Raw genomic sequence first — 25183 nt, forward strand, 5'->3', positions numbered from 1 at the left:
GTCCAGATTTTTAGAAGACATTTTACCCATGAAAATATTTGAATACTAGTATAGGAATTGTAACAAAATAGTATGAGGTAGGATAATGCAAAAATTATAAACAAATTATTATCTTTTCCAGTTTAATAACAATGATACTTAATTAAGATTAATATAATTACTTAAGTTGAAAGACTTTGCAATTATATTTTGATGCTTACAGGGTCTTGTGATGTTGATTATACTATAGTAGTAATAATACTCTGATAACCTTTCAAACTCTTTTTTAAGTGTTTTGTTTTAAATCTTCACACTCTCCATTTTTCCAAGCATTAAGTAGTCACTACTATAACACAGAGTATCTGAGAGTGGAAGAGGCCATATTTAGTACAGCCTGAACTGTTATTTACAAGTTCAGATATTAGATATCATTTATCTTTGCTTGCTGATTTGAGCTCATCAGAAGAATCTAGGTACTCTCTTACTATTGTCTAATTTATCTCAGGTTTCAGCTTCCTCTTTTCCATTTGTGCTCTTTAATTGGATTTGAGTGAGGCAGAGCTGCACAAAGTCATCAGCCTTGCTCTTTTATGTGCTCTGCCTTTTCTAAGGCTATAGAATATGATCTTGGCCCCTTCCTCCCCCCCCCCCCCCCGAAAAAGAAAATAAGAATTGAATAGTTCTACCTTTCTCTTGTCCTGGACCAATCTCAACTGTGGTCTTGTCAATTCTTGTGTTCTCTTTTCCTCAACATATTTTCTTAAAATTTCTTCATGAAACCTCAGCTTGTTCTGAGCTTGAGTATTCATTAACATTTACTGAGTCATGCCATGCTTTTCAGCATCTTATTATTCCCTGTATATCTATATCACTTTCTTTAGATAATTCCTTTTTCTTTCCAGTGGAATTATTTTTCTTCAGAATTTACTTATTATCTATCTTCAGAATTTAGTTTTTTTAACCATTTCTCATACTTCCTGTGCTGACCACCATAGAGAATTTATTAATCCATGGGATTCTGCTAATTATTTATTGTAAATCTGCTTATTTAAAATATAAAGTAAACTTTCAAACTATTCCTGACTTTCCCTTGCTTATTTGTCATCAACTGTAAAACTAATCGAGGATGGGTCCTCATTAAGGCACTAATGAATCCCTGAAGTATTTCACATGTATTTAAATTCTCAGCAAATTAAGATAATGTAAAATCTGGCAATTGCTTATAATTGTTCACATTAATCAGGACCAAACTGTACTCATTTTCAGCCAGGGTTCCTCTTGTTTCCATATCTCTAAATAGTTCCTCATTATTGGTGAGTATGAGGTTCAGAATAGTGTATCTCTTCATTGCTTCTTTTACATTTTAAAGGATGGAATTATCATCAGTCATTCAAACAGGCAATATTTAAGTGCTGTATAGCTAACTACAACATTTTTAGCGATTTTGCTTTTGGCAGAAAGTAAGATAAATCTTTATCTGCCATATTTGGAATATTTCCCAAATAATTTTTTTCCTTTTGCCCAGGTGACCTCTGCTCCAAAAAAAAGCAGAGCAAGTAAAATATTTGTGGCTGGCCTATGTTAAGTGACTTGCATATGGTCACACAACTAATTAGTGGCAGATTTAGAAATGGAACCCCCAAATCTTCTACAAAACAGTGTTTGAAGGCAAAAGTAGAGACACCAGAAGAGAATGCTGCTAAAATTCTAAGAATAGAGAAATGGGGGGGGGGGGGAGGTCGGGTATCTTAGGTATGGCCTTTTGGCCTGTCTTTCTTCCCTCACTGTATTTTCCTTATATAATTTCACCATTATTATTACTTGTTTCTTTCTCACATTACTTACACAACCTCCCTAGAACTATGACTTTCTCCTAGGTATTTGGCTTTCTCTTTATGCAAACATGGGATAGAATTTTAGAATTTTCAACTTATTAGTAGATAGAAACCCCTTAAATTAACTGTATTATCCCTTAACTACCAGCTCTCAGCTTTTATATAAGTTTTCTATGTTTCCCATCTCCAGACACTGCTACACTATTTTAAATCCTCCTTTATCCCATCCTAAAGTTCTTCACAGCTATAGCTTTCTCTTAATGATGATCTCCATAAGCTTGCTCTATTCTCTTCTTTTCTTAGTATGTTCTTTCTTCATTATGATCTTACTATTTCACTTTGTCTCTGACAGCTTATTGCCTCCTCTATTTTGACAACTACTGTTCCCTACTGTTAGTTTTATGTTAAACTATTCCTTTCATATTTTCTTATTTTACTATATAAAAATTTTGGGAAACTATATTTGCATGATGGACCAGATAACTTTAAGGTAGTGCTAGTTCTTTTTGCTGGTTTGAAAAAGTCATCATAACTTCCAGCTTACGAAATCCAAAGGAAAAACTCTACCACTCCCCCCCCCCCTTTTTTTTTCCTTGTGTCTTACAGTCATGAAAATAAACACAAATCTGACCTGTACAAAATCTAAAGGAGCTATTTTGGTCAGCTTCTTGAGAATTAGAGAGAAAACTTAATTAAAATATGTCATCTTTACCTCTTTCCCCATTTACTTTTTTGCTTTATTTTTACAGTCTTGTCATTTATTTGTGAAATGAATAAAGAAGGGAGAAAGAGTTAATGTTGGTACATGGTGGCTTTTTAAAAACTTTTGTGACTAATTAGAATATTTATAAGTAATTCATTAAAAACCTAAATTTTTGTTAACTAATTAGAATATTCATAAGCATAACAATGAAACATTATTTGGTATAAATATAACTTGTTTACTGGTATTATTTTAGCATTCATAACAGTTGTTTTACTGAATATAAGTATTATTTTTCTCTTCCCTGTAGTAAGAAAGAAAAAATAATTTAATTTTTCTTAAACAGACCAAGACCTATGATTCCGTTACAGATAAATTTATGGATTTCTCCTTTGAAAAGGTAATTATTTATTTTATATATGATAATTTGACATTTAAAATTTTTTTCAGGTCTTTTTATCCACTTGTATATTATATGTTAACATTTATTTTTTATATGCCTATTTTAATATGAAGACACACAGTGCATACATGCTGTTTTATAAGCGGATGGAATTGGAAGAAGAAAATGGGAAAGACCTCAAATTTGATGTTTCATCAGAATTGCTGGAGGTATAAGTTCTTTTTATTTCAGTACCAATAGTAGTTCATAGTTATATAGTTATGAAAAGCATATTGTTTATGGTACATGATCTGTTTTTTAACTAGTGTCAATAACCTTTTACCTGATCTACAAAATATTTGTGGATATTAGCAGATTTGACTAGTAAACCATTTCATGACAAGGGAGAAGAGATAGGAGAATAAGGGAAAGGAAAGGGAGTAACGATTGACCAGTGGAATCAATCATCAAACATCTATCAAGTATCTTCTGTGTGTCAGATACATTCTTATGCTACAAAGACAAAAATTAAGAAGTCTTTGAATGAAACTTAGATTCTCCTAGGGAAACAAGATGTAAACATATAAATATATGGATACTGAAGAGATCAAATGCTCTCTATATTCTGTGGGTAGTGGAACATGACCAATAACCATCAAGATTCTGGTATAATAACTAGTTATACAACCCCTAAGTCCACCTTCAGATGAGACAGTTTTTGTAAAGTCCTTACCACAGTCCCTGGCACATAATAGGTACTATATAAATTCTTATTTCCTTTCCCTTCCCTTTCCCCACTTCTGTAAGAAGCCTTTCCAAACACTAAGGTTAATGTCTTCCCTCTGTAGATTATCTCCAATTTATTCTACTTTATATCTTGTTTGCTTGTTGTCTTCCCCCATTAGACTGTGAGCTCCTTGAAGGCAGAGGTCATTAAAAATTTTTTTTTGTATCCCTAACACTTAGCACAGTGCCAGGCACATAGTAGGAGCTTAATAAATTCCTGTTGATGTGATTTGATGTGTTAGTTTTAAAGGGGAATAAGTAGTACTTTTTTTGGATCAGAAACATAAGGTTTAGAGGTGGTACTTGAGCTGAACCTAGAGATTGTTAAGAGGAAGCCGGCACAGAGACATGGAGATGAGATTCAGAATGTCATGTGAGAAACAGCAAGGAGGCTAACTTGAATAGATTGTAGGAGTACATGTGGAGTAATGCAGTTATAAAGTTGGAAAAGTAGCTTGGAGAAAAATTGCAAAGGGCTTTAAATACTAAAAAGAGGAATCTGTATTTGATTCTAGAGGTTAACGGAGGGAACTGTTTGTTTTGAAAAGATGAGTGACATGGTCAGAATTGTGCTTTTTGACAGCTGAGTAGAGGATGGATTGGAGGAGGAAGAGACTTGAATCAAAGGGACAAATTAATAAGGCTATTGTAATGGTCCAGGCAAGTGCTGATGAGAGCCTGAACTAGAATGGTAGCTGTAAGAGAGAAGAAAGACATAAGAGATGTTGTAGAGATGGAGCTACCTCATAATTAAAGTGAAGGAGGTAGATAAGGGAGAATGAGGAATTGAGGATGGTTTTAAGGTTTTGTGACTAGAAGCATGGTTTTGCTTTTGAAATAATGATATTTAGGTAAGAGATAGGTTTGGTAGTATAAGATAACAAATCATCTCTTTACCATGTTGAGTCTGAAGTATATATTGGATATTCATTTGGCAATATCTGGTATGAAGTTAATGATATGGATCTGGGAATCAGAAGAGAAGTTAGGACTGGATTTATAAACCTTGGCATCATTACTATGTAGATAGTAGTATGTCCATATAGTAGTGATCTACATAGGACAATTGAACTCTTTGGTGTTGATGAAGTCTTTTGAAAGAGTATACAGAGAGACTTGGAGTATATCCACACTTAGGGGCATGAACTGGATGATTTATCAATGGAGAAGGAATAATCAGATATGAAGAGAATGAAGAGAAGAGTATCCAGAAGGAGGATGGAGTGGTCCAGAGATCTAGAAAGATGATGATAGAGAAGAGGCTATTGGTTATCACAGTTAGACTGTTGATAATTTTGGAGGAAGCAGTTTTAGTTTATTTATGAGGTCAGAGGACAGTTAGGTGGTGCAGTATGTAGAGTGCTAGGCCTGAAAACAGAAAGATTCATCTTCCTGAGTTCAAATCCAGCCTCAGATACTTACGAGTTGTGTGACCCTGAGCAAGTCACTTCTGCTTACCTAAGTTTTCTCATCTGTCAAATGAATTGGAGGTGTTGAACTGGAGAAGAAATTGGCAACCCACTCCAGTGTCTTTGCCAAGAAAACTCTAAATGGATTTGTGAGTAGTTGGACATGGCTGAAACAATTGAACAACAAGATGTCAGAAGCTGGATGGCATAGGGTTTAAAAAGTGAGTAGAAGTGGAGATAAGACTATATACAACTGCGGCAGCTAGGTGGCGCATTGGATAGAGCACTGGCCCTGGAGTCAGGAGTATCTGAGTTCAAAACTGGCCTCAGACACTTTAGCTGTGTGACCCTGGGCAAGTCACTTAACCCTAATTGCCTCACTTTAAAAAAAATAAAAGAGAGAGAAAAAAAGGACTATACAACTTCTTGGACTTTGGTTGTACAAGGGAGTAGATAGAGCATGGTAGCATGAGGGTGTGGTTGGGTAAAAAGTTTCTTATAAGCATTAGGTAGACTGGAATATTTATAAACTGTAGGGAATTAGCCATTAGATAGAAAGAAGTTGCAGATTAGAGAAAGAGGAGATGATTATAGGGCAAACTCCTAATGGAAATAGTAAAGGAGACTGTAAAAGACTGGTCAGATCTTGCAGATGCAGGATAAGATCGTGATTGATGGTGTCAAAAGCAGTAGAGAGGTCAAGAAAAGATGAGAACTAATAAAAGGCTTTTAGATTTGTCAGTTAAGCCTTAATCATTGGTAACTGGAGAAGGCAGTTGTAATTGAGGTTTGAAATCAGAAGCCAGATTGCAAAGGGTGAAGAAACATGTGAAAGGAGAAGAGGTGAATGAAGAAAGTACAGAAAACTTTCTCAGGATTAACTGTGAATGAGAGCAGAGATGTAATTGTGATCGTGAATGTCCAGATCAATCACAGTTTGTTTTTTTTTTGTGGTGGTGTTTTGTTTTTTTAAAGAATGGGGGAAGACATGGACCTATTTATAGGCAAGTAGGTAAAGAGAAGTTAAAGATTAGAGATATAGTGGTGATGATATTTGGGGCAGTCAATTCTGTACCTATCCTAACTAATTATTAAAGCAGGATGAAAAATCTAGCCCTTCTCTGTTGTAGCATTTTGTATAATATGCACTAATAAATTATAATACTATAAGAATATTTAAAAGTAATGTTTTGTTTTCCTCATTTGTATATTCTGAGATTGTAAGATTCGATTCAATAGATGAATTAAAAATTTATTTTTATTAAATGGCAAAATTGCTTCAAGAAAAAGCTCTTTCTAAAACTTTAATTGGGGAAGCCCTTATGGCACATAATATGCACAAAACTTTAAAAATCTAAATCTAAAATAAATTTACCCTGTCAGTGATTGAGAGACATGTTGGAACTAATTCTCTTTTCCATTTAGTGAATCAATCGATTTACCAGATTTTGTAAAATATACATACCAAATAAATAGATTTGTCACAAAAAGCTTTTATAGCTTTTCTTGAGAAATAATAATTCCTCTGCTGCTCTGATGTTTTTAAGTGTGGTCAAATAATATACAATATGGAAGAGCGTTATACTTTGGAGAGATTTAGTCATTTGTTTGATTTTTTTTTTTTTTTTGAGTGAGGCAGTTGGGGTTAAGTGACTTGCCCAGAGTCACACAGCTAGTAAGTGTTAAGTGTCTGAGGCTGGATTTGAACTCAGGTACTCCTGACTCCAGGGCTGGTGTTCTATCCACTGCGCCACCTAGCTGCCCCCATTTGTTTGATATTAAATAAAGCCCCACAAAGTCAATTAGGATTTAAAATAAGTTGGGTGGGTATTTTTAGGATTATTGTTTAACCTAATAAAGTAGTAAAGTATAATGAAGTAAATTGCTTTCTTGTATCTGATGTTAGCCTTTTTTCTTCAGTGGATTTGGCATGATAACATGCAATTTCTTCAAGACAAGAACATTTTTGAGCACACATATTTTGGGTAAGTTTTTCTCACAGGTCAGTATTGGATTATTCAATAAACAGTTATTTAAATAAATACGATTTGGTAAGGAAGTTGAATTGTTGCTTTATAATTCTAGGTTTATGTGGCAGTTATGTAGTAGTATTCCAAGTACATTGCCTGATCCAAAAGCTGTGTCTCTAATGACAGCAAAGGTAACATTTAAGCCTTGAACAATTTCAAGACCAGTTATATTAAAATAATTATTCAGTTAACTCCTGGTTTATTTATATCTTTTTTCCAGCTAAGTACTTCTTTTGTCCTGGAGACATTTATTCACTCAAAGGAAAAGGTGGGTATTTTCTTTCATGAACTCATGTCGTTCACTAGCATCATTTCTTTTGTTCCAAAAGTGTTTGTTTTGGAGAGTATTAAATTATGTAGTAATGTGCTTGACTTATCCTTTTATTTGTTATTTAGCCCACAATGCTTCAGTGGATTGAACTACTGACCAAGCAGTTCAATAACAGCCAGGCAGCTTGTGAGGTAAGTTGAAAAATTTAGTTTAAAAAAAAACAACAACCCTAGATTAGAATTCAGATTGCTGCCTGGAGAATTATTCCAAAATGATGATCAGGAGCCTACATCTTTTAAACTGATTTTATTTATTTAGAATTTTATTTCCAAAATTACATGTAAGAACAGATTTTGATATCAATTTTTTAAAACTTCGTGTACTAGACTTTCTTCCTCCCTCCCCGCCAAGAACTCAAGCAATTCAATTTTTAAATTACCGAATTTCAGTAAAAGCTAGAATCTATTAGTAATTTTTCGAAAACATCAAAATTACTTAATAGAATGGTCTTCAAAGTGCTATTCAAAATCAGCTATTGATTTTCCATATTAATAGGGAAAATAGGCTTAACAATGAATCATCTAAACATTTTTCTAAGCTTTAAAATAATACACTTTTTAAAAAATCTTGAAATGTACTTTTTAAATCAGATTTTGATGCATTTTGACATATTTTTTATTTGTAAAGCCTTAGCACAAATGCATTTTAACCCATTCTATGTTCAGTATAACATTTTTCTCAGTAACAGAATCTCAGAATTTGAAGTGACCTGAGAGACCAAGGATCCCTACAACTACATCTTCAAGAAGGGTCTATTCAGCCTTCACTTGAATTCAGCCTCAAATTAGGGAGAACCCTATACTAATGTAGCTATCCCACTAACTTTTGCATTTTTATAATTAGGAATATAGTTAGGAAGTTATCCCTTGAATTAAGTTCTTCAACTTTCAAATATTGATTCTTTTTTTCCATATAAATATTTGATTATTTTCCAGTTACATTTAGAGATAGTTTTCAGCATTTGTTTTTATAAGATTTCTAGTTTCAGATTTTTCTCCCTTCCTCCCCCCTCCCCAAGACAGCAAATAATCTGATAGACTTATATATGTACAATTGCATTAAACATGTTTCTGCATTAGTCATGTTATCATGAGAGAGGAGAATCAGAGCAAAAAGGGAAAACCTCAGTAAAGAAAAACAACAACAAAACCAATAGAAATAGTATGGTTCGATCTGCATCCATATTCCACAGTTGTTTGGTTTTTTTTTTTCTTTTCTGGATTTGGAGAGCCTTTTCCATCATGAGTCCTTTGGAACTATCTTGGACCATTGTATTGCTGAGAAGAATCAAGTCTATCACAGTTGATCAACACACAATGTTCTTGATACTGTGTACAATCTTCTCCTGGTTCTGCTTATATCACTCATCATCAGTTCATGCAAGTCCTTCCAGTTTTCTCTAAAACCTGCCTGCTCATCATTTCTTACAGCACAATAGTATTCCATTGCATTCATATACCACAACTTGTTCAACCATTCCCCAGTTGATGGGTAACTCCTCAATTTCCAATTACTTGCCACCACAAAAAGGGCAGCTATAAATAATTTTGTACATGTGGGTACTTTTCCCTTTTTTATGATCTCTTTGGGAAAAAGACCTAATAGTGGTATTGCTGGGTCAAAGGGTATTGCAAAGCTTTATAGCCCTTTGGGCATAGTTCCAAACTGCTCTCCAGAATGGTTGGATCAGTTCACAGCTTCTCCAGCATTGATTATTTTCCTTTTTTGTCATATTAGCCAGTCTGATAGGTGTCAGGTGGTACCTCAGAGTTGTTTTAATTTGCATCTCTCTAATCAATAGTGATTTAGAGCATTTTTTTCATGTGGCAATAGATAGCTTTGACTTATTCATCTGAAAACTGCCTGTTCATATCCTTTGACCATTTCTCAGTTGGGAATTGACTTGGATTCTAGTTCCCTATATATTTTAGAAATGAGGCCTTTATCAGAAGTACTGGCTATAAAAATTGTTTCCCAGTTTTCTGTCTCCCTTCTAATTTTGGATGCATTGCTTCTGTTTGTACAGACCCTTTTAAATTGAATGTAATCAAAATCATCCATTTTGCATTTCATAATATTCTCTATCTCTTGTTTGGTCATAAACTCAAACATCAATTCTAATTCTGCTCTTTGGACTCAGCAGAGTCAAGTCTTATCCACATGATAGCCTTCCAACTACTTTTGAAGACTGCTCTTATTTTCCCATAAATCTTCTTTTTCTAGGTAAAGATCCCTTGCTTCTTCAGCCACATCTCATATGTTATAATCCCAAGGACCTCCGCTATCTTATTTGTGCTCTCACCATCCTAAGCATTAGCTATCCTTTCCAGATTTGTCTTGTATAAAAATGAAGTATGCCTTCTTTTAAATCATTGGGGAAAAAAGTCTAAAGTAAAATCCACTAGAGACTGTCTTCCACATGTGATTTCAAACATTTTCATAACAACCTTACCTAAAATCAGTAAATATTTAATAAGGCCTTGTTTTCAGACTTCTGTTTTACTGGAGAATACAATATCTTCACAAATGAGTAAATTCTGCATCATCCCTTGTGCATGGAATGCACTTCCTTATTCCTTTTGTTTCCCTTGAGATGCAGCTCAAGCACTCCCTTCTACTTAAAGCCTTTCTTGATTATCCTAAATGCTTTATATTTACAGTGCCTGGCAAATAATAGGCACTTAATAAATGTTTGTTGATTGATTGCCAGTGAATAGAAACACTTTTTAGATAAGCTGACATTTAAGTTCTTCTGCTCAAGAAGTAGTGCAATATACTGGTTTGTTGTTATACTACGTTGTTATACATAAGTAGTGCTTACTATGTGCCAGGTATGTACTAAGCCCTAGAATATAAACACAGGTAGAAGGAAAGTCAGTCCCTGCTTTTAACGAGTGTACCCTCTAATGGAGAAAGATAGTAAATAAAGGGAAGTTGAGGGTCAGGGAAGAAAAAAACAAGGGTACCTAGTACAAGTTAGTAATAGATGAAGTAGGGGGCACAGACTGGAAAAAGAATGAGATATGATCAGCCTAGTTTCCCTTTTTAAATAAAGGTCTTGGAAGCAGCTATCCAATCATAGGGAGAGGCTGCAAGAATGCAGGGTATTTTCAGTGTATGAATTCTAGGGCTGGAGTAAAACTTCAGAATGAAGAACTCAGGCATGATAGAGGGAATCTAGAATGCAGCCTGAAGAGGGAATATCTTTCTTTAAAAGGAGGTAGGACTTTGAGGATCTAGAAGAGGAAGATAATACATTTTTTTTCTGTAACGATTGGAATGACGCCACCTGCTGGAGACTTACTGTAGAAGAGTTCCACCCATGAAGTGAAGGTCTTTGAGGGCAAGACCAGGAGTCTTTTCTTTGGCGTCAGGAAATGACATCTGCTTGTGGGAGGAAGAAGGAAGAGACAGGGGCTCTGTCTTGGGCTCTTTCCTGAGGACTCTGGCAGAGAAGGGAGCTAGAAATGCGCTCTCCCTTTAATAGATAGGAATCTAGGCCTTTCTCTCTCTCTTTACCAAATTCTTATTCTCCTTAATAAATGCTTAAAAACGTAACTCTTGCTAAAGCTTATAATTTATTGGCAACCACTCATTAGATATTTTAGACAGACTAGCTAGAATTTTAGCCCTTAACATTTCTTTATGAACAATATTCCTTTTTATCAGATTCATCTCACAGTTTCTTCAAAGCAGTGTTATGCAAACTGAGACATTTTATAGACTATAAAATTATCATATTTTCAGTAATATTAAAGACTGAATCCTTTACTTTATTGTTGATCATTCATATATGAAATTTCTCAGTATTTTAGCTAAGATAGGGTTTATGAAAGGCAAAGTTAAGGAGGAAGTTAATTCCTATAGGGAATGGTGAATAAATGAAGTGGGAAGAATAGCTATAGGAAATAGCTAGACATCTGACTTGACTGGAATACAGTTGGTCAAACCCATGTATCTCTCATCCTTTCACCATATCATGAGAGACTTTCTCAAATATTTTGCTGACATCTATATAACCTCTGTCTAGAGTTTATGGCATTCTACCAGTCTAATAACTGTCAGAATAGGCATGAACGTAATGTCTTATTTGTGGGTACAAAAAATCTTTATAAGTTAGGAAGTCATGGTTAGATAACAGTTCTATTGGAAAAAGAAAATCTGAGGACATTAATGGACTCCAAGCTTAGTCTCATTGAGCTGAAAAACATAGAAAACAAATGAAATATCCTGTCTTCAGAGAGGCATAACTTCCTGAAATCATAATGGTAATGGTACCACTGAACTCTGCCCTCCTGGGACCTCAGATGGCATGTTAACTTCTGAGCACCATGATTTAAGGAGGACATTGACAACCTAGAGTGTCTAGAGGAGAACAACTTGAATAGTAAAAGGATTGAAATCCATAATATAAGAAGATAATTTGAGAGAATTGTTTAGAGAAGAGAATAATCAAGGAGTATATGATAAATGTCTTTAGGAATTTGAAGGAGTCTCAGTGGGGTAGATGGTTAGCCTGTTTGGCCAGGGCAGCAGAAGCAGGACCCATGGGTAGAAAATGCAAAGGGGCAAATCTAGGCTTAATGTCATGGAAAAGTTGCTAGTAATTAGGTTTTCCAGAAATGAAATGGGAATTCCTGGTGAGATTGTATGTTCCCTGTACTTGGAGATCTTTGAGCAGAAGTTGTTAAGTAGGTTATCATGCAGATTCCTTTTGCATGTGGGTTGGACTAAATGACTTCTGAGGGCCCTTCCACCTCTCAAATTCTGTGATTTTGTGCACTGAGTATGAACTGGCTTGATTTATTCATGAAGAGGCTGGGCTGACTTTGTCATCACTGTTGGTTCTTGTAAATGTTTACCAATCATGTCTTTAATAATCCTTCTAGGATTTTTCTGGGAAATAAAGTTAAACTTGCCAACTCAAGGAGTATAGATTCTACTCTATCCCCCACCCCCCAACTAAGACAGCTTTTGTTGTTCATTAGGACTATCAGGTGTCTTACCTATTCTTGTCTTTCTAAGATTTTTGACATAGACTCGACAATCACATCATCCAGTTTTTTCTTAGAATTTAGTTCTTTAGGGGCCTGATAACTGAAACTCAGCAAAAACAAGATATGTACTTTCTCCCTGCTCATTTTGATTTTCTTCCATTACCCATTCTAGTCTTGTCAATTTAAAAATGGTTCTGTTTGGTACAGAAAAGTCATATTCTTTCCTTTGTTTTGTCTTTATCCACCCCAAATCATGGTATTCTCCTTTCTTTGATATGCTGCAGTGAAATAAGGGGGAACATAATTTTTTGTTGTTGTTATTATCATTATTATTTTTGGTGGGGCAATGAGGGTTAAGTGACTTGCCCAGGGTCACACAGCTAGTAAGTGTCTGAGGCCAAGTGTCTGAGGCCAGATTTGAACTCAGGTACTCCTGAATCCAGGGCCAGTGCTTTATCTACTGCACCACCTAGTTGCCCCTCACTGTATTACTTTTTTCTTGTTTTAACAATGCCCTTACATCTTATTTTCTGTATGTCTTTTAAAAAATCTAAGTTGGTTTGTGTTGTCCTTGTATATACATATGAGTCTTATTCATAGTTTTTCTTATTTCTTCCTCATAATTGTTTCTGTTTGTGAAACAGATGACCTGGAGTGGAATCAGATGTTGATAGCTATCTTCAAGTATTGGGAGGATCATTGTTTGCAAAAGGGAAAGAGATTTGTTTTGCATGTTCCACAGGGGCAGTACTAGGAAAAGTGGTTAGAAAATTCAGAGGGTTGAATCTAGGTCTGATTAGAGCAAAAATTGTACAACATAGCTATCCAAAAATTGAACAGTTTGCCTCAGCAAGTGTAGTGCATTTCCCTTCTCTTGGATCATTAGTGAAGTCTGAATGACCATTTTTCAGGTATATTATAGTGGGAACACTTTTTCAATTTCAGCTTGTACTAGATGACATCTGTGATCCCTTCTGGTTCTGAAATTACATGATTCATAGCTTTTAGAATTTCATTTTCGAGGACTTCCCAGTCCCTTTGGGCTGATGATTTCTCCTTTGCAATTTTAGTCCATAGGATTCTCTCTATCTTTTTTTTTTTCCTTTAATCTACTTTCTCAGAGTATAGAATACATACTCTTCTCTCACTAATTTTAAGGTGGAATGGTTACTTCTTTCCAGGATTCCCAAATTTTTCCTCCTTAATGATCAAAATCAGAGTCAGCTATGGAATTTCACCTCTTTGTTTCCTCTTCCTTTTGAATAATGAAATTATCATTAATGCAAATTAAGAATTTATTAGATGCTTTGTTTTTTATGATTATATCAGTTGATGTGTCCCTATAACTATATTGTTATATCAGGCCTTAACACCAGGCTTGTGATATAGTTCCTAAACTCTGGGCTATAGTATTCTTCCACAAGATCACTTTTGTTTGTTCCTCCACTTATCCTTTTCCAAATTAAGTACTGAATACTTTCCTCCACTGATTTCCCCTGTTTTCTTGATATTTTACCAACTCTGGACCTATTTATTTAGTCTATATTATACCCTACCACAACCATCTTCCTTATCTCCTTGCATTACAATCTCTAATTCACTTTACTGGTTGCCCATACTTTGCCATTCTCTTTATCACCAATGGGCCTTATTACCAGGGCTAATCCTCCTGACAAGTCATAGATTGCCTACTCTATTTTTAAGTAACATTTTTTATATTTCTAGTGAATTTCAGTTAGAGAACTTATTTCCTGTATTTTATAATGACCTCACCATTTTATAAAGACATCAACATTGATAGAAGAACTCCTTTCACCCTTTATAAAGGGAATGACATATTTTTTTGAGGTCTCAAGACTATTTTGAAAAAGTGAAAGGTCTAATTTTAACAAAACACCACAAATACTTTATCTTTTTTGCAAATCTGAAAAAGACTCCTGAAGTTTTTGACTGGACAAATTCTCCTGGAATTATACTTGATTAAGAATATTAAACTAACTTCTGGCTTGCCTTTCTTGGTAATTTTCCAACTGTCATCTTTTTTTTGTAGGAGCAAGACATAGAGGTAAAATAGTTACTAATCATAATCCACATCTAATTAATGTTATTTCATTCTAGTAATGTGCCATAGCTTTTTTGTTTTGGGGGGGGCAGTTTGTGGGGCAATAAGGGTTAAGTACTTGCCCAGGGCCCACACAGCTACTAAATGTCAAGTGTCTGAGGTTGGATTTGAACTCAGGTCTTGCTGAATCCAGGGCTGGTGCTTTATCCACTGTGCCACCTAGCTGCCCCACATCATAGCTTTTTAATATAATCATCTAAACAATTAGCGCAAAGAAAATAAATGCAAAATAAATATGAAGTTACTTCTAAGGGAAGGTACTAGTAACTGAAGCAATTAGAATGGGTGTCCTTTAGGAAATGGCCAATGAGCTGAGTCCTAAAGGAAGCCATGGATTCCACAAGCTAATGTTAGGACAAGAGTGCATTAACAGCATGGGGTCACCATCTGTGTACAGAGTGTGTATCCCATTTGTAGAGAGAAGTAGGGAGGATTATACAAATTTTTCCTGGATTATGACAAGTTATATTTCAAAGTTTTGAATTTGAGACTTTTAAGGCGTCACCTGGAAGAAAGACTTTATTTGTTTTTTAAGAGTAATAATCATTTTTATTTATAGTTTTGAATACAAAATTTTATTCCTTCTTCTTTCCCTTTCCTCTCCCCTCCCTGAGAAGGTAACCAATCAGACATGGGTTATACATGTGCAGTTATGTAAAATATTACCATTTTAGTTGTTTTGTGCAAGAAAATTTGAGTAAAAGGGAAAAAATGAAAGAAGGCATGCTTTAGTCTCTGTTCAATCAATATCAGTTCTTTCTTTGGAGGTGGATAGCATGCTTCATCATTAGTTCTTTGAGATTGTCTTGGATCATTGTATTGCTAAGTATAGTTAATTGATTCACTGTTCTTCATCAAACAATATTGCTGACTCTGCATAATGCTCTCTTGGTTAGTAGAAAGATTTTATAGTGGATAAAGCACCAGCCCTGGATTCAGGAGGACCTGAGTTCAAATCCAGCCTCAGACACTTGACACTTACTAGCTGTGTGACCATGCACAAGTCACTTAAACCTCATTGTCCCACCAAAAAATACAAGACAAAAATGAAACAAAACAGAAGAAAGACTTTATAATGTTAAGTTAATGTGATTTTTGTCCCATTGTTTGAATCACAATACACGATTAAGTAATGATTCAGTATTCTTATACTCATATCAGACCCTTTTTTCTTTTAGTGGTTTTTAGACCGAATGGCTGATGACGATTGGTGGCCAATGCAAATCTTAATAAAGTGCCCTAATCAGATTGTGAGACAGGTAAGGAAAATGTTCATTTTTCAATTGAAAGTTGTCTTTTGAGATAAATTTGTAGTAAAATGAAAAGCATCCTGGATTTTTGAGTCAGAGGACTGTAGTTTCCATCCTAGCTTTGTGTATAGATAATGTGATCTTAGGAAAGTCACTCACTTTTCTGAGTCTCAGTTTCCTCCTTTGTAAAATGAGGCTATGAAACTACAGAGCCAGCTTTGGATCTCTAAACTTAGGGACTCTATTACCCTTAAATATTTCTATGAGTGTTAGAAGAAGGAAAAACAGTCATAGAATTTGAACTAGGTCCTTTAGTTCATCCCATTACAATGGATACTCCTTGAGGATAGGGAGACAGTCTTTAAATAAACTTTTTTTATATTCCCAGCACATAGAATAGTCCTGGGCATTTGCTTATTGATTTGTCTAGTCCAAACTTCTCACTTTGTAGAGGAGAAAACTAGTCACCATAAATTTACTGTTCAACAATTTTCACCAATCCCTTGCAATCCCTGTCACCCCATATCTTAGCTTATACTCACAAGATGTGGGGATACATCTGTAGATGGAGAAGAATCAAACAGAATAAATAAAAACATTAGATAAAACAACAAATACTTCCCCAATTTCCTAAATATATTAGTAATATTTCTGGTAAATTTGGTCATAATTTGCTATGTAAAAATGTTTTCATTGTATGCTTTCATTTGTACCCAGAACAGTCACTCCAGTATGAGAATATCATTAATATATATTTAATATTTAACAATATTTAATTTTAACAGGTGCCCAAGCAAAGAAAAGCACTAATATTCTGATGTTAAATTTAACTGCAGAAGGTTTGATAAAAAGAAAGAAGTTATATGAGATTAGAAAGATTAAAAAATGTATAGATATCATCATTGCTAAAGTGTTATATAACACTGAACATAGAGCTATTCAAGTTTTCAAATATCAGGATGTCATTCTTGTACCCTTGTCATGTATGCTTCCCCATCTGCTATCTAGGCACTTAGGGGGTTAAAAAGAAACCAGTGGTACCACTTCAAAAGTGTACTTTTGCCTCCTGTAATTATAGGGAAGAAATTTGATTGCTTATCTTACCTGGTTTGCATGTGAAGCAAACGTAGGAGTTATTAAAACCTTTTCTTCAACTTAGAAAACAAAACTGGCTTTATTGCTAACCAACGTTAGGGCTTTAGCCAAAGTAGTTTTCTTTTCTCTGGGCCTTGGTTTCTTCTACTACAAAATGAAAGGTTTGCACTGTAGATAATTTCTAACATCTCTTTCCATGCAGATTCTATGGGGATATAACATGAGATAATGTTTCTTGTATCCATTACTATAAACATGGTGTTTGAATCATTCCAAGTTACTCCATTTTGCTATTGTCCATTTTCCACAGACAGAACTCTTGGCAGAACTTTAGACCAAAAGAAAAAGTAAAAGATGTTCAGTGGTCATCAATAGGTGGGAAAGAGTTAGTTTCTCATTGAGGAGATATATATGTGCCTTTATTAATTCAAGGTATACTTCATATTTTATCATTCACAGATGTTTCAGCGTTTGTGTATTCACGTGATTCAGAGACTTAGACCTGTACATGCTCACCTCTATTTACAACCAGGAATGGAAGATGGGTAAAATGTTTGCTTCTGAACTCTTTTTTCAAAACTTAATTTAGATGATAGTTTAAAACATTAAAATTTCCATCATGAGACATTCAAGTTCCCTTGCCAAATGAAATAGGGTAGAAAGAATTGGTGTCATTTGGTAAAATAAGTGTGTATTCATAATTCTCACCAAAACCCTAAATTAAGAGAGTTCTTTCATTTGCTATCTAGGTATTATATAAAATTGGAGTTATCATTACAGATATAATAAATCGGACCCAATATGATAGGATTCCTACGATGAAGTAGTAGTAGAAAGTTAGAGATTTTAAAGTCTTCTAGTCAGAGATATTATCTGTTTACTGAGTAGATCTTATTGAAAGGCAATATGGTGAAGTAGAAAAAAACACTGATGTTTTAGTCAGAGAACCTGGTTTCAAATATCAGCTCTGCCACTTCTTCCTTCTTTTATCACCTGAAGTAGGTATCAACCCCTCTTGCATCAGTTTTCTCATCTGTAAAAATAGGGAGTTGGAATAGATGAGCTATATAAGATCAAATTGATGACATTATTATCCTATAAAGGTTGAGGTAGGAGATGTAGCAAAGAAGTATTCATTATATCTAAACACATTATCAGGGCATAGTTTGATAAGTCACAAGCTGATTTATGTAAGCTTGCAGTGGTGTTTTTCAGGAAGAGCCTTGAATGATAAATGTAGTTGTTTCATTTCAAGGAGATATTATGTCTATTACAGTCACCCATGTTCAAAATGTTCTAGACCCTTCCCTCTTCCTCATTACTGCTTGCTAATCAATTGCTAAGTTATGTTGATTCTACCTTCACATTATTGTCCACATTCACCCCTTTCTCTCTATTCATATTGTAACTACCCTAGTTTGGATTGCTGAGCTTCCTTGTGTTTCCACAATTTGAGATCTGGTACTGCTAGGCCACGTTCCTTCACATTTTTTCATTGATTCCCTTGATATTCTAGACCTTTTGTTCTTGTAGATGAATTTTGTTCTGTTTTGTCTTGATCGATAAAATAATTTTTAAGTAGTTTGGTATGGCCCTGAATAAGTGAATTAGGTAAAATTGTCATTTTTATTATATTGGCTCAACTTACCGGTGAGCAAGGAATATTTCTTCAGTTGTTTAGATTTGACTTTATTTGTGTGAACAAGTGTTTTATAATTGTCTTTATAAAGTTCCTGGGTTTGTCTAGGAAAACTTGGTAGATGCTAAGTATTTTATTTTGTGTGCAGTTATTTTAAATGGAACTTTTCCTTCTTCTGGTCTTCATTGGTAATATGTGGAAATGCAGATGATTTATATGGATTCATTTTATATCCTGTAACTACTGAAGTTGTTGATTATTTTAGTTGATTTTCTAGGTTTCACTAAGCATGCTGGCATATTCTCTAAGTATGCTGTCAGTGGAAAGAGTGATAGTTTTGTTTCCTAATTGCCTATTCTAATTCCTTCAATTTCTTTTTCTTCCCATATTGCTACAACTATTATTTTCAAGTACAATTTCCCTGTGTTTCCATAATGGTATTTTAGGCAGCTTGCCCTTTTCCTCCTTTTTGGTTATATGCTCAGAATTTCATTCTTGAGAACTGGTTACTCTTATTTGTGCTGACTTCCCCTATAGAATTTGGTACATGGAATCCTATATATCCTTATCTCATCTCTTTGAAATATACTCTCCCAAAATTGAGGGTGTATATTACACTGTATCCATCTTTCTTCTACTTCTCTATTCCAAACTCTAGGTACAAATGATAACTTTCTCCCAGTGTTCTCTTCATTTCCACCTTAACCACCTGTTTTTCTTTCTTGGTGAGAATCAGATTCAGAAATTAAGATTTCCCCTTGTTAGTTCTTGAAAAATGAAGTTATCACAGATAAAGAAATTATTACCTTCTTTGCTTTAAGATGAAATCTTGGGTAGTAGTGATTAGTTTCCTAAACCCTTCTTATATTTCCCATTTCTGTCCAAGTAGTATGTAGTTTATTTATGTGATAATATCTTGCATTTATATAGTGCTCTGATTGGCAAAACATGTTTTCTATATATGATCTCATGATCCTCACATCAATCTTATGGAGCAGGGGTGGCTATTCTGTAAAAACAGATGGAAAAACTGAGGCAAGGAGAGGTTAAGTGATTGGACCAGAGTCATGTAGCTAATGAGTATTCGAGTTAGGTTTTTAATTCAGGTCTTCCTGACTCAAATGCATCACTCCATCCACTATACATTTAGATATTATTTCTGTTTCCTGGCTCTCTTGGTGTTTACCTAAATGTTGTCTATAATGCTTTTCTTCTTAGGTCTTTGGTTACCTCACATAAGAATATCTTTTGTAAATTTGCCCTGCTCTAGTCACACCCTTTTGATGACTTACCTGTTTGTTTTAAATAAACTATACATTTTCTAGAGCCTCTTCTCAGTTTTCAGTAAGAACCTGCTTTTTGCTAGACAATATGGTAGGTAGGTAAAGACAAAAATGACATCCCTTCACTTAAGAGGCTTAAATTCTGTAAAACACAACCTCTGTATAAATAAATAACAACAAGATAAATCAAGATAATTTAAGTGGGACAGAGTGCCCTGGCAGTTAGAGAAATCAGGAAAGATTCCACAGAGAGACTCACCTGCTGGCACTTAGGTACAGTGTGGAAGGAAGTAGATGACAAGAAACAAAGATAATAGTGTTCTTTTTTTTATTTTATTTTATTTTGTTTTGTTTTGTTTTGTTTTGCGGGGCAATGGGGGTTAAGTGACTTGCCCAGGGTCACACAGCTAGTGTCAAGTGTCTGAGGCTGGATTTGAACTCAGGTACTCCTGAATCCAGGGCCAGTGCTTTATCCACTGCTCCACCTAGCTGCCCCAAGATAATAGTGTTCTAATGTGAGCAGCAGCAAGAAGGGCAGTTTAATTAGCCAATGGAGTACAGTAAAGGTACTGTTGAATAAAATTGCAGAAGTAGTTTGGATCTAGGTTGTTTTTTTAAAAAAAAACAAAAAAACAAAAACCTGAGACACAAGCCAATGAGTTTATAGTTGATCTTAAAGATAATGGAAGCTGCTAGGTGGCTTAGTGGATAGAGCACTGGGAATGGTGTCAGGAAGACCCAAGTTCAAATTCAGCCTCAGAAACTTAGCAGCTGTGTGACCCTGGGCAAGTCACTTCACCTCCTGTTTGCCTTATTCCACTGAAAAAGAAATGACAAACCACTCCAGTATCTTTTCCAAGAAAACCCCGTGAAGATTATTGGCATACTGTGGTCCACAAGGTCATAAAGAGTCAGACACACAACTGACCAACTTAAAAACAACAGTAAAGGGGCGGCTAGGTGGCGCAGTGGATAGAGCACCGGCCCTGGAGTCAGGAGTACCTGAGTTCAAATCCAGCCTCAGACACTTAACACTTACTAGCTGTGTGACCCTGGGCAAGTCACTTAACCCCAATTGCCTCACTAAAAAAACAAACAAACAAAAAAACCAATAGTAAAGTTCCTTGGACAACTGTGTCTTCTGACAACATATCTTTAAAAAAATAATCCATACTTTGTCACAGTTCTCTTCTCTTTTGGAACATGAGTCAAATTTATAGTTTATACTAAAGGTGCTAGATGCAGAATGTTAAATTTTATCCTCTTACATGAGACATTCTGCCTCTTCAGTCATCCTGAATCCAGGGCCCTTGCTTATCCACTACGCCACCTAGCAGCTCCCCAGAGTTGTTGTTCTTTACAGTATTATCATAGTTGTATAAATTGCCATGGTTCCGTTCACTCCTCTCTGCATCTCTGAAATTATCCCTTTATTTGTAATGATGCAGTAGTATTCCATTACATTCATATACCATAATTTATTCATTCCCCGAATGTTAGGCACTTCCTTAGTTCTACTTCTTTGACAATATAAAAAGAGCTGTTATATTTTTCTACATATAGGTCCTTTTTCTTTGATCTTTTTGAGGTATATGCCTACTAGTGGTATTACTAGTGTTAAGGGCTAAAATTCTAGCTATTCTGTCTAAAATATCTAATGAGTGGTCTCCAATAAATTATAAGCTTTAGCAAGAGTTAGACTTTTAGGCATTTATTAAGGAGAATAAGAATTTGGTAAAGAGAGAGAAAGGCCTACATTCATCTATCTATTAAAGGGAGAGCAGGTTTCTAGCTCCCTTCTCTGCCAGAGTCCCCAGGAAAGAGAGTGAGCTCGAGGGTCTCTTCCTTCCTCCTCCCACTAGCCCGGGTCACTTCCTGATGCCAAAGAAAAGACTCCTGGTCTTGCCCTCAAAGACCTTTGCTTCATGGGCTTCGGAACTCTTCTACAGTAAGTCTCCAGCAGGTGGCATTATTCCAATCGTTACAGTTGGTCAGTGGTTATATGCAATTTAATGACCAGGTGGGAATAGTTCATAATTGCTTTCCCAAATTCAAAGACCTACCAACTATGCATTAGTGGGCCTATCTTTCCACCACCATTCTCCTTTTTTGTCATCTTTCTCAATCTAATGGAGATAAAATGGAACTTTAAAGTGTTATAATACACATTTCTCTAGTAATTAGTGATTTGGAATACGGTTTTATTTTGTTGTTGATAGCTCACATTTCCTTTTTTTTTTTTTTTTTTGGTGGGGCAATGGGGGTTACGTGACTTGCCCAGGGTCATACAGCTAGTGTCAAGTTTCTGAGGCTGGATTTGAACTCAGGTCCTCCTGAATCCAGGGCCAGTGTTTTATCTACTGTGCTACCTAGCTGCCCCCATCAGATTTCTTCCTTTGAGGAAAACCTTTTCATATCATTTTACCACTACAACTTTGATTGCATAAAGTTAAAAGGTTTGCACAAACAAAACCAATGCAGTTAAGTTTAGAAAGGAAGTCATTAAATGAAAAAAAAATAAAGTTTCTCTGATAAAGAGAAATAAAAAGATAACTTATTTATTTTATTTTCTGTAATTCCCTACCTTGTGTAGTTATGAACTCTTCCTCTATCTATAGTTGTGAAAAGTATTTTCTTCCTTGCTTCTTTAATTCATTTAATGATGTGACTTTTTATCTGATATATCTTTTTGAAATTAGTATGTGTTATCACATTTTTAACCTACTGCTTTATAGTTTTCCCAGTAGTTTTTTTGAAGAATGAGTCCTTACTCCAGGTCTTTGGGTTAATGGACCACAATAGGAAGCCTGTCATTTTAATTGGGTGGGTGTCCCCACAGAACTGGTCTGTCATAATATGTCTTTGAAAATCACTACACAGTGAATGGACAATGAGCCAGCCTGTAGGAAGAGCATAGATCAGATTAACTTTTGGCAATTACACAATGCTTTTAATGACAGCAAACTCCTCCCTGAAACATGGATTTGTCTTATTTTAATAGTCGTCTGGTAAGAATACTGTATGGGTACAAGTAGTATAGGACTTTTCTCAAAAGAATTAAAGTTGAAGGTCGTTAAGGGCAATGAAAAGACAAGTTGAGCATGTTAGGCTGTAACCCACTATCAACAACAAATTGTGCAGGAGATGTGGGAGCAGTAATATCAGAGGGGGATATGACTGGGAAATGACGATATGGACTGGTCACACAAATAGCAGGAGATAGTAGATGGACATGTATGTTCTATTGGCATCCATGTGACCTAAAGAGAGCTAAAGGAAGACGCCTAGCATAATGAGTGGATCCTAGTGGAGAACTTACAGGGAATATGAATGAGAATTACATAGGATGAGAAAGCATGAATAGGTTGCAATCTATAGCATTGAAAGGAATGCATATATTAATACAAATCACGGGTGCATCACAGTATTCCTTTATTATCATGTTTTGGGGATATAATTATTTTATTAGTTGGGGAAATCCCTTCACTGATATAGATTGGCAAATTGTCTATAGCTGCCATCTTTAATTGTTGCCTGAAACACTGAGAGGTTTATGAATTTGCCTGTGATCCCAGAGTTAGTATGTACCAGAATCATGACTTGATCTTGGATCTTCCTGACTCCTTCGTCACTTCCTTCCTGAATTATGACAAAATAGAACACTGGACCTATAGTCCAAAAGAAGTGAGTTAAAATCTGGCCTGGGACACTTATTGTGTAACTCTGGGCAATTTAGGCTAGTCACTGAACCTCTCTGAGTGTAGGTCCAGTCCTCTATCTTGGCATAGTTCGGGAAGGAAGTGATGAAGGTCTGAGCTAAGGTGGTGGTTGTGTGAATGGAAGGGAGACGTGGGACAGGAAAGGTGTAACAACTGATTGAGTTCTGGGGAGTGATATTGAAAAGATGACAGTGACACTGAAGTCACAGATCTTTCTGACTAATCAATCACATACTGATATATTCCAGAATAAAGGAAGTTCAGAAATTGGATGAGTTTGGAGAAAAGTAGTTGTGACTTTGAGGTAGTTACAGGAGATCCAGTTTGAAAAAGTCCTGTAGACAGGGCTAGATATATAGAGGAAGAGATCTGGGAGTGTTCCACATAGAGATGAAAATTGAATCCATGAGACCTGATAAGGGCTTTCATGAAAAAAATGTAGAGAGACAAGAGAAGAGAACCCAGCACAACCATTGGGTTTCATTTACAGTAAGGAAAATTTCATAACTAGGGGAGGAGATGGATTCAAATGATCTTAATGATCCCTCAGCACTCATATTCTATAATACATGTCATTGCTCTTCCTGTTTGCAGTGAGAGTGGTGAAATTCATAAGTGTGATTTCTTTTAAATGTTTTCACACTATCACAATGTTCTCTATCACCAGTCTTATAGTCACGTTAAATTGTTTCAGGTCAGATGATATGGATGGTCCTGTGGAAGATATAGGAAGTCGTTCATGTGTCACCAGATTTGTGAAGACGCTATTATCAATTATGGAACATGGTGTGAAACCTCATAGTAAACATCTCACCGAGTACTTTGCTTTTCTTTATGAATTCGCAAAAATGGGTGAAGAGGAGGTAAGGATATTTCTTATTCACTTCAGAAATTGTATGCTTAAAATATCCTGTACATATATACATTTATGTATTGAGGAATTCATTATTAGTATGCCCTGTTTTTTTATTTATTTATTTTTTAAAATTTCATTTATTTCTAGAGCCAATTTTTGCTTTCACTACAAGCTATTTCAACAATGGTGCATTTCTACATGGGAACCAAAGGACCTGAAAATGTAAGTATAGTGCCTGTTAAAAAGAGCCAAATCTTTTTATTATGCAGTGGAAAATTAGCAACATTTCTATCTTTAATGTCAGAAAGAGAGGATTGTATATGAAACCAGGAATATAATTTCACTATTTTCTTACCTCTTTTTTCATCACTTTCACTACTCCCAAATTGTTCCTTTCTCAAATAAAAGACTTCCTGTCTAATAGGTGTTGTTGAGAAAAGCAAGTTTATGTTGTATTAGTTGCATCTGAAAATATATGTCTCATTCAGCACCTTCTTTCAAAGGATTGGAAGTGTGCTTCGTCATCAGTCTTGTAACCTTACTTATTAGAGTTCTTAAGTTGTGTTGTGGTGATGATATAAATAATTCTGCTTCTATTTAGTGTAATCTGCATCAGATCATATAAGACTCTCAGGTTTCTTTTGTAACCTTTCCTTTATTCATTTCCTATGGCTCAGCAATATTCCATTATATTCATATTCCACAAATTATTCAACCATTTCCCAGTTGATAGGAAATTACTTTTGTTATAGTTCTTTGCTAAAACG

General features: G+C 35.2%; 1 protein-coding gene across 4 annotated transcripts in view; it reads left to right on the top strand.

Moving 5' to 3' along the window:
• Positions 1-25183, top strand: part of USP34 (ubiquitin specific peptidase 34) — a 313145-nt gene that overhangs the window by 238696 nt on the left and 49266 nt on the right. For all 4 annotated transcript variants that reach the window (XM_043983440.1, XM_043983444.1, XM_043983443.1 and 1 more), the window contains exons 52-61: positions 2864-2917; positions 3034-3129; positions 7015-7079; positions 7180-7255; positions 7345-7392; positions 7521-7586; positions 15753-15833; positions 17379-17464; positions 24255-24423; positions 24564-24638. In XM_043983440.1, the coding sequence (XP_043839375.1) occupies positions 2864-2917; positions 3034-3129; positions 7015-7079; positions 7180-7255; positions 7345-7392; positions 7521-7586; positions 15753-15833; positions 17379-17464; positions 24255-24423; positions 24564-24638 (816 nt within the window). The remainder of the gene's footprint in view (positions 1-2863; positions 2918-3033; positions 3130-7014; positions 7080-7179; positions 7256-7344; positions 7393-7520; positions 7587-15752; positions 15834-17378; positions 17465-24254; positions 24424-24563; positions 24639-25183) is intronic.

Source organism: Dromiciops gliroides, chromosome 2 (assembly GCF_019393635.1).
Source record: "Dromiciops gliroides isolate mDroGli1 chromosome 2, mDroGli1.pri, whole genome shotgun sequence".
Lineage (NCBI taxonomy): Eukaryota > Metazoa > Chordata > Mammalia > Microbiotheria > Microbiotheriidae > Dromiciops > Dromiciops gliroides.